This window comes from Terrapene carolina, unplaced genomic scaffold, assembly GCF_002925995.2.
Source record: "Terrapene carolina triunguis isolate 2854851 unplaced genomic scaffold, T_m_triunguis-2.0 Scaffold68, whole genome shotgun sequence".
Lineage (NCBI taxonomy): Eukaryota > Metazoa > Chordata > Testudines > Emydidae > Terrapene > Terrapene triunguis.
Genome location: NW_020664419.1, coordinates 44,718,317 through 44,732,941, shown reverse-complemented (window position 1 = coordinate 44,732,941; position 14,625 = coordinate 44,718,317). Strand labels below are relative to the sequence as shown.

The following is a 14,625-nucleotide window of genomic DNA, read 5'->3' as shown; positions in this document are numbered from 1 at the left end:
TAAATCTGAAATGAGAGCTCACAGTTGTCAGACCCACTGTAACAAACTTAACTGGCTTCTCCAAATAAATTCTCTTCTGCACACCAACTAGCAGCTTGAGATTTATCTAAATCAACAGGTCATATTGTTGGCACAATGTGGGTTTTGGCATGATGCCCAATGAAACAGCTTCCCAGAACAGGGAGCAGTATCATGGCAGCACTCAGATGCACTGGGCTGAGGATGTCAATGTAGGAATGCTCGCTTTGCATGGGAAAATTTGAGCATAAGGGTGTCCTTGGTGGCACTCAGTAATTCAGCTACTGCTCAATTACTCATGTGTATTAATCTCTTCTTCATCATCATCTCTAAATTACAGTGAAACCTGCCTAACATGGCCATTCAAGAGCTCAGCAGAAACAGGACATCTAGTAGAGATAGTGTTTAACTAAAGGGCAAAAAAAAGTATGTTCTTAGTCTCACAGGGATAGAGGCTGCCTATAGGAGAAAGCCATTTGAATAGATTAAAAATACTGTAGGTACAAAAGCGTCTTGCCACAACTTTAAAATATAGCATTTTCAGTTGCTTTAATTTAAAGTGTTTGAATTCCATAATCTGACCAATATTTGAGAAATATTCCACAGAACTTTTTCTTGTCATTGAGACTAAAGTTAGTCTTAGTATCAAATTTGTCCTGTTTTATCTGAACTGAAGTACTAACGCCATATTTATTTTTACCAACGACAGACTTTGAAAGTGGAATTCAACTGTCCAACAAATACATTAACAGTGTGCTATCCAACAGAGAGCACTTTAATCTAGACTGACAGAAAATTAAAGTAAAATAAAAGTCAGCCACCTGTCCACCGTCATACTAAATTGCCGTCAGAAGCACTGCTTCCAGCAGTTCTAATTCAGCACAGTGGGGAATAAGAGACAGGTGAAGGGCTGCTTTTTAGAGACTGAAGTGTCTTCAAGGCTAAAGTACTAAACTTTACTGGAAGAGGAATCCCTTAAGTGTCTGACTAGTGTATCTCAGTTTATACCCTTAGAATAGATCATTCCACAAAATATTTCTTAACTTATTGAGCCCAAGGTCAGCGGGAAATTCTATGTTCTGTGTCACTGCATCCAGGAAATTGAACTTTCTTCCTATCTACTGTCTGCCAAAATCTCATCTGCCATTTAAAACCCATGCATTTAAAATAATTAGATTTTGAGTGAGATGTTTTGGTTTTCCAGTCCCCTGCACTTATGGCATTGTTAATATTTTACACTTTTTGCTATTGCAGTTTTGTAATTGTTTTGCATCATTATATATAAATGATTGCCCTGCCTACTACTTTCTGATAAAGTACTCTTGGCAGACATTTGGGTGGTACAAGGAACTCCAAAGAAGTCCCCCAAACACTTCACGTTGCCAGATAAAGATAGGCAGAGAAATTGCTATAATTAAGGTTGTTTAAGCATTTCCATTCTAATCCCCCATTTTCAGTGGCTTTTAAAACTTTCTGAAACTTACCCCTCTCGAGCTCAAGTCTTCCAGGTTTAGGCTTTGCCCAAAGGAAAATCATTTTGGAAAATTGGAGCAAAAGCAATTCAACTATTTTTGAGTATGAGTAGAGTGAAAGATAAAACACACGTTCATGGTTATCAAAACACTTCTCGGACACTGAAAACCTATGGGTAGAAAGTGGCAAGTTTACAGGGAGAGGAAGTGTGTAGGAATACGAACTATGAACAAATGAAAAATCACACTCTAGGAAAGCAAAGTACATTTTTCAGGGAGCTCTTGCAAAACTTGTAAAGTGTGCACTAAAGACGACCTGGCTGTAGATGAATGCATGGTTTAGCTGCACAGTGAAAACTCTAGTGATGGTGTGCAGCGAATTGTTCACTGTGTTTCTTGTAAAATAGCACACTAAATGAAATTACACAGGCCTCAATCCTGCAAACTTAACAGGACTGTTTGCATGATCAAGGCCCATAGGTGTAGAAAAGAGTTATGATATCCTATTGCATCATTTGATAATTGTATCCAATCAGGGCCAGATTAAAGTAACACATGCACCCCAAACTCACATATTTCCTGACTTCTGAATGTTTAATTGTGCAATTTTTTTTAACATATAATTTTCATTTTTGAAAAAACAAACAAGTTGATGGAAGTTTTACAAACTGCGACAAAAATGGTGAAAAATTCTGAATTTTTTATGAATTTTTTTTAGGAAACCCTTTCCCTAGTCTTTGACCAGCTCAAAAATATACTATTTTATATTATGAGGGATTAGAATGGAAATGCTTAAACAACCTTAAAGGACTAAAGCCCTTTACTTACACTAATTAAAAGCCATTGCTTCTTGGTACAGACTGATATAAATGGACTCCAAAACTCTTAATAAATTAAAAGGAAACAATCTCTTACATGTATACTTTTAAGATAAGGTCATCCTTTGAGTCTCCTGCCAGTAGATCTGCAATGCTGAGGACTGCACAGCCAAAGGGCCGTCGGTACTGTACGTTGCAAGCATTTTTCTTTTCTCCAGCTCCCATTCGGCCTGTCAAATATAGCAAAAATATGATGCATAATCCACTAAAATGCCTCCTTCTAAAGCCACAGAGGAGGGAGACCAGCTCAGCTGATACCTGTAGATAATGTAATGGTTTTTATGAGATTATGGCAAGCGTAGTGATTACAAATCTCCTCCATCTTTTCATATTTTCCACTTAAATTAGAACAGTAGAAAATATGAAAAGTGCATTACACTTATAGTGCATTTGTAAGGTCCAAAACTGAGGGGAAACTGGTTACCTTCTCCTGACCTCCCCTATCATATACTTCTTGTTTCATATCCAGTAACTATATTCGATTGGGCAATGCTGCACCAAATTTAGCATTCAGGTATCATGTACTACCGGACGTTACGTCTTATCACATTTGTAAATATTATTTCACTACAGTTGTTGTTAATAGTCCTCTGCCCTGTGACTGATAGGAAGTGCTGTCTCTGGCGATGACAATTAAGCAGACAGGTGCTGCCCCCATAAGAGGCAATTCAGTAGCATGGGGATAAGTGGACTAATGCAAGAACAGCTATTAAAGATGAAAGACAAGAGGAAAGAACAAAAAGAAGAGGAAAGATGCTGAAGTACAAGAAAGCAAATAAGTATAAAGAAACAAACAAAGAAGCAAAAGGAAGTAGTGATGGAAACCAGACTTTTTTCTAACATTCTTTCCCCTTTGATTCAAAAACAATAGCCCAACTGCATGAACAAAGCAATAGCCCAACATTCAGCTGCATGTCTTGCATCAAAATAGAGGGGAATCCCTTCCTTTACCTAGTCTGCTCAATCACAGCTATGCACCTTTTCTACCAGGTGCATATGCGTTTGATGCCAATTTCTGAAATGAAAAGCACCTGGTCATAGCTGTTGTCGGAAAATGCCTCCCCATAACATTTCCCTGCATCACAGCAGCTAGGAGAGTAATCTTTCATTTTCACCAAGTACCTTGTCCAAATCTTATTTTAATCTAAATATTTCAGCAAGTGTCCTTGGTCTTTCAATAGCTCTCTCTCATAATCCCACATCAGTGCTATGTTTATGCAGTGACAAATGGCAAACTATTTATGACTCTGCAGTGTTTCTTGTTCCTTCTCTCTCTTTGGAATAAAAAGATGCTGGGTTCCCTAATGAAGGCCCTTAAAAACTGCATTGGCCTTTCAGACGGTCGGATTGCGGAGTTATGAAACATATAGAACCTATTTCAACTTTACAGAATCAGAAGACATAGAGGCTTTGAATTGATGCAACTGAAATAGCATATGCAGTGACTACAATATCAAGACTGTCATACAAAATTCATAGGCATACTTTCTGGAATCTTAAACTGATCTAAATGCAAAGACTTGAGGTTTTTTCCTTGCTCTAAAAGTCTAGATTGTCAATATTTTAGAAAAATGGTGAAACAAGGAGGATTCTATACCTTGCCCTTATTTTAAAGGTTTATTCTTACCAACTTGGCGGTTGGCTCAAAAGTTAACATTTTCACCATTTTTGCCTCAAAATTGTTTACCACCCAATTTCCTACATCTTACCCATTAAATGAGTATATGTCTCCCAGCTTTGAAGTCCTGGTGACACACCACAACCATATAAAAAGGAAAAAAGTATACAGAAAAGATCTGAGACACATTGCTTATTCTGTATTAAGACAGGTGTGTATTACAGTATCCAAACCCAGCGTGCAGTACAGAGGATTATTACAACAAAAATAAAATACTCTTCAAAAAATCAGAAAGAAATGAAGGTACACTTAGTGCTGTACATCAACGATACCATTATTTTACAGGCAACAATGCATATCTCTAAGAAGAGAAATACTCAGGAATGATGTGAAGATTATCAGAGTTAACTCAATATAGCCTCAAGACAATTTCTTAAAGAAATAGATTAAATAAAGTACATGCTCTTCACTTCTACAGATCTTAAACATTGTCTTTGGAGGAAATCAGATTTGTTCATATCATATGTTAAAATTTTCTTAAAGAGAACAACATTTCCTCCATTGCAGTTTCTTTTCCCTTATCCCACGAAAAGGACACTGAATTCGTTTGAACTATTTAAAAGAACGGGTACACATTGTCATCAGTCCATTTATACTAATTAGGTCTGCTAAATTTCCAGACAAGTTGTTCTACTAGTGCAACATGCCTGAAATTACTCTGTGGGAGTAAAGCAGGTTTTTTCAACTCCTTTTAAACTCATTCATTATGCTAAGACAGTTCATATGATAGGCACGCATGTGCTTTTTGGTATTAATGAGAATAGTATCCTATATTGTTATAGGGTACTCTGTCCTTAAGGGATTATAAATTTAGCTTCTTAAAGCGTTTAAAATATTAGCACAGAGCAATGCTGGGAAATTCTAGGCACACTTTATTTGCTATTGTGTATCAGAATGTAAGCACATTCTTTTCAAAGCTTACTCAGACATACAACCAGCGAATGTGACAGATGCCATAAGGAAAACTCAAGCACATTGTCTTTCCTTTATTTACTGCCCAATGCCTTCCAAATGTACAGTTTATGCTGGCAAGCTGTTGTACATACCTATGCGGATAATGTGCACAGTGATGTAGATGTCCTTCCTGAGTTCACTGCTACTCAAGTCCTGCAGAGAATCAGAGTCTCATTATTTTTGACCCACAATTAAAATATGACATTTAAAGATCTTAGCATATTACTATATGTGCCAATGAAAGTGATAAATGAACACGGAGTGCACTTTTAACAGAGGATTTGTTACAATACAGTATTGAAAAATTACATCCTTGAATACTTTAAATTTGTGGCCTTGCAGGAGTATGGGCAACTTCTGTCCTAAAATGCTATGGAACAGATTGTGCCCTGCTGCATCAAGGCTGCAGAGGGGCAGGACGCAAGGAGCTCCCTCGTGCGCCCCTGCACATCAGTGATGCATGACTGCAGTCCCTACACTCTTTAAAGCACAAGGATTGCTGTCTCCAAGCAACCCCTGGGTGCAGGAGAGGCAAGGAGGAGGAGGGGCTGCCCAGCCTTGCAGGGAGGAGTATGCTGTACCTGTGCACTGGGAAAGCACCAGAAAGCAGGCAGAATTATTTCTGGTGTTCCTCCAGGTGTGGTGCAGCACTGCAAGACCTTTAGCATTGGTCTGTGCCTCAGTGACACAACAGAATCTTTCATTAGGATTCAAATCAATAGCCAATCAAACAGCTCCGACACAGCACTGAACTATTTAATTACACAATAGTTAATTTACTCCATCTTTTATTTAAAATATTCAGCACAATTGCATGAAATGAGCATAAAGAATGCGTAAAGCTCACCACAAAGAGAGAACAATGTCTTTCTGGCTTCTCTGGACATTTTGGCAAACCATTCCTATTCAGTCTTAAAAAAAACCTCTCGCTGCAAGAAAATAAATAGAGTAGGCTGAGTAATGTTAAGGCAAATGAGACTTCATTCTGAATTTCTTTCAAGGTGAAATCTTCCTCAAAATATAGAATGAAATTTCTAAGAACTTGATAACAACAAAAAAGTATACTGAATGTTGATGTATTGTTTGTTGTAATTACAACATATCCAAAATTAAATACAATTATTTTTTGGGCTGTGATTTTGTAGAATTGTATTCACTTCCTGTGAAATGATGTACATACATAGAAATACAAAACTATAAAATCTAGGTACACTGAACATTATTACAGAAGGTATGCAATATGTTGGTACAGATTCTAACTGTGTGGGTATTGGCATAATCACACAAACTGCCATTCAGTCACTATCTTTCTCACAGATTAATAAAATTGTCAGAGGAAAAGGTAATAGGTAAGATGATGTTGACAATATTTGTCCCTACTATTAAACTTTAACTTCCACCCTCCCTAATGTAGCTAGACTGGACGGATTTTAGTAGACTATGGAATAAGAGCCTTTACAGCTGCAGTCAGGAAAGCATTATTTCCAGAATTCTGCCTTTAAAATCTGTCAGTGTTTGCTAAATGCTACTGTGGAAACAAGTATCAAAACAAAGAGTTTGGCAAATTTAACACTGCCTCTGCTAAAGCAGAGAGAATGAGAGAATTTTAGAGCCACTGAGGGGGCAGGACCTATGAAAAAGGGGAGAAAGGGTATTTGTTACATTAAGGAAAGATTCCCACAGAATTTTAATGGGAGTTGGATCAGGCCCATAGGAAGGTTCACTATATGAAACAGGCAATTCATGTGTGGAGGAAGTTTACAAGAGAGTCAGAACCCTCCATGCGTTGGACCAATTCTAATGGGATGGGTCATAACCCTATTTTTAAAGGGTGGAAGCAACAGGGTCACAAATAGTACGATGTGCAGAAAATCTTCCACACTTCTCCTCCCCTCCCCCCCCAGCCAAGCAGCTGTCTGGATACCCCAAAGTTATCAAATAAATTACCAAGAGATCATCCTGTACATACATTTTTAACTACAGCTTTCTCAGCTGTTTCTATCTCTTCTGCCTATGGCCAAGGCCCAAACATTTTTGCCAATGTTTTATACTAATATATATCTTTTAAAAACAGCAGCAGGAATATTTATAGGAATATGCCGGATGAGGTACAAAACCCTGAAGATGAGTTAAATCTTTATTGTTCTGTCATTCCCTATTCACAAAATCTGGAGACCAATCATTTAATCAAAATCATATTTAACCTGAGCTACAGTTGGGTGTTGGTTTAATTTGTATAAGTCAGCCAACCTGGGCAGTTTGAATCCCCAGGTACTTAGACATTTTATTGGAATAGTTCATTTTAAACCACATTCCCCATTTGTAGCTACCCAGTTTCCCATTTGATGGCAGAATAAGTGGAAGCTAAGAGTAGGTAGTCTAAACTCTTGTATATTTCATAGGCAGAGAAGTGGAAATGCCATTTCTCAAGCACATACAGATACTTTAGTATATAGCCATCTCATCTCCATGGTAACTTTAAAAGAGGGTTTAAAAATAAGGTCACTCAACATTCTGTGCAAAATCCAACTGTTTTCTGCTGGCATATGAATTTAAAAGATGAAGTGTTTTTCAAAATTTTTAAAAAAATTAGCTCATTTTAATACAAATACAATACACTAAAAGAGTGCTGTTATATCAGATGCTGCATCACCGGGCTCTAAATAAACTTAAAGTTAGCACTCACCACAGCAAGAATATTACTGTGTGTATTATATAGCGCTTAGGAGCCGCAGTCATTGGCCAGGATCTCATTGTGGTAGATGCTATACAAGCACAGAACAAAAAGATGGTTCTTATCCCACATTGGCTACACACCCTGTCTCTATGATCTGCAACCAGCAATGAATCTGAACTGTGTCAATATAATTTTAGTCCAGGCAACCAACAAGGCTGTTCTGAATTTCACCGCCTTATCTCCAGTCTATAGACCTGTCCATCAGTCATGTGTATCAGCAGCAGTGGATGTTTCACTGCATGATTTGTGCTTAAAGCAGGCAAATGGAAATGATTGTCCCAAACAAGAACAGCAGCTTCCAGGAAACTGGGTCTTTGGCAGACTTATGGTGTTTATAAACAGTTTTTATAGGCTGGCAAATGTTGAAAAAATATGCATGCCCTCCAAAACCCAGTGCCTGTTGTAACAGCTTACTGTACATTCACATGTCACTTCATCTTTCAGATGATCCATTCATTCCTGCTCTATACCTTCTCATATAGCTAAATAGCTTGTTATCGCTTACACACGCTTGAAAAATTTACTCAGCACCTCATAGCTTGAGATATAAATCAACAAGTCAGGGTAAGAACACATGGGCTGCCTGCCTGTAGATTTCCAAAGACACTTAACTCACATTTGGAAGGTTGCTTGCATAAACATAAGCGCTAGGAATTTATTTTTAGAAAAAAAATTACATTTAGATTCTGCAGATGTCAAAGGCACTGCCCTAGGAATGCTTCCACAGGTGTGCGGATTTTTCAAGCCCTGATTACACACGCTCTCGGCAAGGCTAAGCAAGTGTAATTCAGGATACAATTATTAAAAGCCAGCAAGCAAGCACTGTCATGCCACACAGAAATATACCATTTGAGATGACACTTAATTGGTGATGCAGAGCTAAATTTCTCAGATGCATTTTAAATGTAGTATGATTGAAGGAAAATAACTCTAGCTGCAGTTTCCACAATGTGATTTACACAAAAATGAAGCAAAAGCTACAGTTCCGACTACAACGTTAGAATACGTTAGCAGAGAGCAAATGTGAGAAGTCAGCCTTTTAAAATGTTAGGAAATGTTGATATTCAGTTACTTTTAAGTAAAGAGGGCATGTGTGTTCATTAAACCTCATGTGGATTTCTTCATAGAAACCACGTTAGAAAATGAATGAGAAAAGTGAACTTTCTTTTCTAAAAGAAAGAGAAAATACAGAATTTGAGAGATCTAACAGCATGGCTTCAATCAGCCAAAACTCCAGATGATTAAAGCTGAGGCTAGTGTTTTACTTCTCAGCAGTCAGTCACCGGTAAATATACCTGGCAAATATGCACAGCAATAACCCAAAGCAGAAGGATCTTTTCTTTGTATTAAGGGCATTTGATTTTAGCTTAGACTTCTAAGCATTTTTATGAGTGCTAAACTCGCCACTAAAATATGCGGTGCACATTCTAGCTCTGCTGTCTTCTGATAAGAAATACAGAAATAACGAACACTGAAGAGATTAATTTAAGCAGGTCAACAAGGGATTTTTGTACTGAAACATCCTCTGTAATACTGAAGTAACAATGTGCTCCAAATCTGCAGTATACCGATTGCCTTTAAAAGGAACGTGCCACAAACTGTTCTATTTTCATAACTGATTCTTATTTACTTATATTACTACTTGTGTGTTATTAGTCTAGACAGATTGCCTATTGTATGACTTTTAAACACAAATCTGGCTGTCTTTTTGATATTATGCCACATGACATGTTGTTGTAGAAAAGATTACCTTATAAACTGGCCAAATTCCTCAGTATAACATGGTTTTAGACATATTTAGGTAGAGACTATGTAAAGTTAGGTTCAAATAAGAAAAAACAATGAACACAATAGATACTGAGAAAAAAGTGTTAGATAATTTTCTAAAATATTCTTAGAACAAAACACACGTTTCAAGAGTAAAGTTAGTTATATTTTATTACACTGACAATGTGTATACATTACAGACCCAATCCTGTACCCATTGAACAGTTGCAAAAGATTCACTGACTTCAGTAACAATAAAATCAAATCCAAAATATTACCATTATATGTAATGATAGTACACATGCAAGATGTTCTACAGCATGTCACAGATGCCTGGTATAAACAGATAGTAAGACCTCCAAAATGGAAGTCACAGGAATGTAATTAATGGACACTGAGAAAGGTTTTCAAAAATGCCTAAGTGATGCAGGAGCACAAGTCCAATTGACTTTCAAATGGGACTTGCACTTTTAAGTCAATTAAGCATTTCTCAAAATGGTGCCTGCCCAGAATCTTTAGTTTGATGTAACTCCAACAATCTAACTAAGAATATTAAATGGTGTGTGAGAGAAAAGAATATTTCTTTTAATCTGAATATTTTGCATTGAGATTACACACCAACTACTGGTATAAACTGCAACCTGGCTACTAACCCAGAGAGGGAAATTAAAAACATACAGTGAAATTCTCAAAGATACCTTCATGGCTCTGCTGACTCTTTTAGTCATGGAGACTACATGACTCTGTGTGCTAGCCTGCGAGTAGCAATATTTTGAAGGCTTAGGCTGGGATTTTGGCTTCTTGAGTAACAGCTACAATGATTTTAGCATAAATAATTTGCACCAATTATTTTTCACTAATATTTCATATAGAAACCATGAGTCTGAGAGATACAGAAATAGCTTCAGAAGACAAAGTATGTTTAAGCGATAACAGGGAATTTACGATGAAAGAAACAAACGTACATTCCAGGCTGGAGCCTTACTAAATGGTAAGCTTTTATTTAAAGCTTAGCCTGGCACCACAGGAGAACGATATTTTGGGTTGTGGTGTCATCAATACATAGCTTTACATCTCCTTTATGCTGAACCCAGATTCTACTGTCTCAATTATTCTCCCAGTGCCTCACTGAGATAAGGGTCTGGATAGAAGCAAATTTGCTGTGACTCAATCCCAATAAGAGGGAAATTAAACTTGAAGACAGCGGGAAGAGTTTACAAGAAAGGCTGGCATCTGTTATCTATACCACAATCTGAGGATATATGCTTATCTTTTACCAACCCACTGGATTCACCGTGATCGTGGATTTACTGTGGTGGTCCACAGTGCCAGGAGACTGATTGTATTTCTCATGCAGACTCTGTTACAGTCAGCACCCAGCTGGCTGCACTGTGCCCTGGCTGGTTAGGAATACCCTGAAACCCTCCCAAAGTTCCAGCTGGTGAAGAATGCAGGTCATCACCTGAGCAGGGCACATTACCATGAGCACATAATGCCTCTTGCATGAATCTCCCTGTGCTGACTCTTGTTCACTTCCAGATATAATTTAAAATGTTTTAATCTTGCAAGCACTGAATGGTCAGGCACCAGCTCTCTCTCACACGGTATATCTTCACGGCAGCTAAGAGTAACTAAAAACTATTTGCTGTTGGTTCCCAGTTTTAAATACATTCCATAGCTACTGGCAGGGTCCCTCAGATGAGGGTCCCTGGCTCTGGTATTTGCTCTCTTGTAAGGTTCACTTATAAAACCAGCTTCAGGGGTGTGCAGAAGCTTTCTATTCACCTCCCATCCCATCTTGCGGGAAGCCAGGAATCAAACCAGGCTTAGTACTGCGATGCTGTAGCTTGCAGCAGTTTGACAGCCCCAAAGGGACTGGCCCACTGGCCCAAAACTGGTTGAGCTCAGGACTGTCACACCCTCTGCTGCCCTTGGCATGGCCACTATGCTGGGGGATCTCCAGCTCACTGCTAAAGCCAGCTCTCTGGCCCCTTTGTACCACATCAACAACACAAAGGGCATGGAGCAGGAGCCAAGCAAGATGTGATCCAAAGTTTTTACTGCTACCTGTTGTGAGCAGGTTTATGTAATTTATTTTTTTCAGATTTGTAATTAAGCACCTACAGTAGCTTCTAAATATAAATAATAAAGTTCATGCCAATCAGAGGACTAAAAAGAACAAATCAATTACCATTTTATTATCTATCTGCCATCAGAACAAATCCATTCCTGGTGTACCAATCTAAGCAAATAGGTTTCTGTTTTCTGAATTAATGGTATCAGCAGCAATCTTCTTCCTAACCAAGATCAGCAAGATGTCCTAATCTGAATCTGCTCTATGGAACTGATGATATTCCAGCCCAGATGGGCAGTCCTTAGATCTGTAGCATTCATTCCATTTAGACAAAAAGAAAAAACTCAGTCATCCATCTTTGTTTTCATAAGCATCCAGCTCGAATCCATCTTTTTACCTCACCCTACTCAAAATGACACACTCTGCCATCCTGAACCAATCAAAGGAGTAGAAATACAGTCCATAATATTGTACAAACAAAAGAGGCAGGTACATGTTGTGTCAGTGGTGAAATATCAAGCAAATGTCTTCCTATGTTTATTACCCATGACATTTGTATGTAAAACAGAATTAGTGCTGTTTAGTTTCATCTGCTTCTATTGTTGTTCTACTGAATTTTACAGCAAGCAACTAATTTGATGTTATCAATGACTAAAGACTCCTGCCTTTAATTCCCCACCTGAAGCCATACATTTTATGTTGATTACATAACATTAGCAGCAGTGAATATACTCATGCCTGTTTTATTGTTAGCTCTCCCAAGAATGTCAATAACTGCTGACCAGCATTTAAAAGAGACCATGACAGCAACAGCGATACTTGATTCAATTTCAGATGGTTGTCAGGATGTACAAAGCTCTTCACTTTGAAAAAGTATCCGCTAATATGATATTTTTGATTCTTTATTGAACAGCTATTTTAATCTTATTTTAGTTATAAAAGCATCTGGATTCAATTTGTACCCTGTAATGAGAAAATACACTTGATATTGTAAATAGGGTTTGGACATACTGTTGATTTTAGTAGAATATTAGATTTCTCCATTAGATTTCCTAGTTATTATGAAAATTAACTCCTTAATGCGCTCTTGAGGTATTTAAACTATTTTACAAGTTAATACAACATTTAGTTGATACCTAAGGGCTAGATTCTGCCACCTTTACTCATGATGAGTAGTATCTTTCTCTGAGACTAGATCCATTTACATCAATTTGACCAGTTACATAGTATGGTACTACTCAATAGTAATAAGTTTGGCAGAGGTTGGCGCTAAGTTAGTAAGCATCAATTTAAAGGAAATAGTTCAGAAAATGCCAGTGCAATTCCATTGCAGCAGATAATACTTAAATCAAGTCCTTGCACTAATTATTACGAGGATGTCTCACTTGTGTTGTAGTTGCATATTTTGTAATTTCTCCATGAACTCAGTAGTACTGTATGTGAGTGATTAAAATTAAATGAGGTTTTGTTATAAAGTGTATTTAAAATGTAATCATTTCAAATACTGCTATTAAAACAACAGGATTTGTTTTTCTGGAACATGGCCCTTTCTTCAGGCTAAAAGCAAACAATTCACCACTGGCATGAAGAGACACAACTCAGTTGCCTCAACGGAGCAGAGCCCATTAACCCAAGCAGTGTATCTGACCCTAAAGTAAACCTTTAAAAGGTTCACAGTACTTGACTGATTATAGGCAGTACTGAATGTGACCAGGCATCTACTGTTATGCACTTGAATTGGGAAGAATTAATTTGTGCACTTTGGTCTTGAGTGTGAATTACAGATCATAATTTAAATATATAAAGCACACGGCCATGCAATATACAGAACTATTTAAAAAGATCTTTCAATGGCACCTTCCTGTTCAGCTTACATTGTTTTTCTTTAAAAAATAAGTTTCACTTTGCCTACCATGAATTTCTTCAGCTTTGCACTCTTTATACGGAGTGAGAGCTTCAAGAATTTTGTATACCCACTACATGACTTTTAGTACTATTAACTGTTCACTGAATTCTCACACAAAAGCAACTATACATTCAATCAAAGAAATAACAATATCCTGATTTTACACTCTATCAAAACAAAACACTGAAAGGACAATTCCTTGAAATGCTACAGAAAGCAGCAAGAATCCTCTCTCATGCAATTATTTCAAACTGCACTGACAACAGCAGGGTATTCATTTATCACTAAAGTACATGCAAAATATGTCCTTCAGAACTTAATAGAATATGCAATACTGTTTATAGTTTTAAGTAACATATGCACAAGCTTCAACGTAGCTACTGAAGAATCTGACAGACTCTGGACAGGAAAGCAAGCATAGATGGGGTTGTTGGAATCCAAAAGAGGCAGAAAATATTTGGGACACTCCCCTGAGTTGAAACACTTTACTGCGGTAACTCAGAGAGGGTTACTATTCAATAGCCATTTCTTAAACACATCTCAACATTCCATAGAAAATTACACAATATTGTATTTGGGTACGCAACATCAGACCCGCAAATGAGCATTTTGCAAAAATGTGTTCACAGCAGATACAAAACTTTTGAAAGCTAAGACCCTCCTTGCTCGACCAGTAATGACTGATTGTTCAAATCTGTAGCGCACACATTTACTACAGAAAATAGCACATGGTCAATATAGCTTTTGGAGTAGGCAGCTGTGCCAAACATTCCTTTCACATACACATATGTACTCTTTCATGCTATATAAATTATTTCTGCTTATATGATAGCTGCTGACAGGTACAAAGTTGAGCTGCAAAAAATAACTTACTGGTACCCATAACAGTTAAATCAACACACTATTCTTATTAAAGATATGTGCGTGTGCACATACATATGTATGACTCTCAGAACAAGCATTACTAAAATAATATTCTTATTTGGGTTAGAAGATAAATTAGTATAATTTTTATCTATTGTACATATAAGTGCTCAGAAAACAATTAGCACTAATTAGAGATTGAACGGACTTCCAGGTCACCCAATATTGACATGGCAGCTTATGCTGTGAAAGAGAAGGGACAAAAAAAGGAGATTTC

At 37.4% G+C, this 14,625-nt stretch overlaps 1 protein-coding gene across 1 annotated transcript in view; it reads right to left on the bottom strand.

The window, feature by feature from the left end:
• Nucleotides 1-14,625, bottom strand: part of DOCK4 (dedicator of cytokinesis 4) — a 391,670-nt gene that overhangs the window by 192,658 nt on the left and 184,387 nt on the right. The window contains exons 9-11 of the mRNA XM_024200912.2: nucleotides 5,848-5,929; nucleotides 5,093-5,153; nucleotides 2,406-2,538 (exon numbers count right to left, since the gene is read on the bottom strand). Of these exons, the coding sequence (XP_024056680.1) occupies nucleotides 2,406-2,538; nucleotides 5,093-5,153; nucleotides 5,848-5,929 (276 nt within the window). The remainder of the gene's footprint in view (nucleotides 1-2,405; nucleotides 2,539-5,092; nucleotides 5,154-5,847; nucleotides 5,930-14,625) is intronic.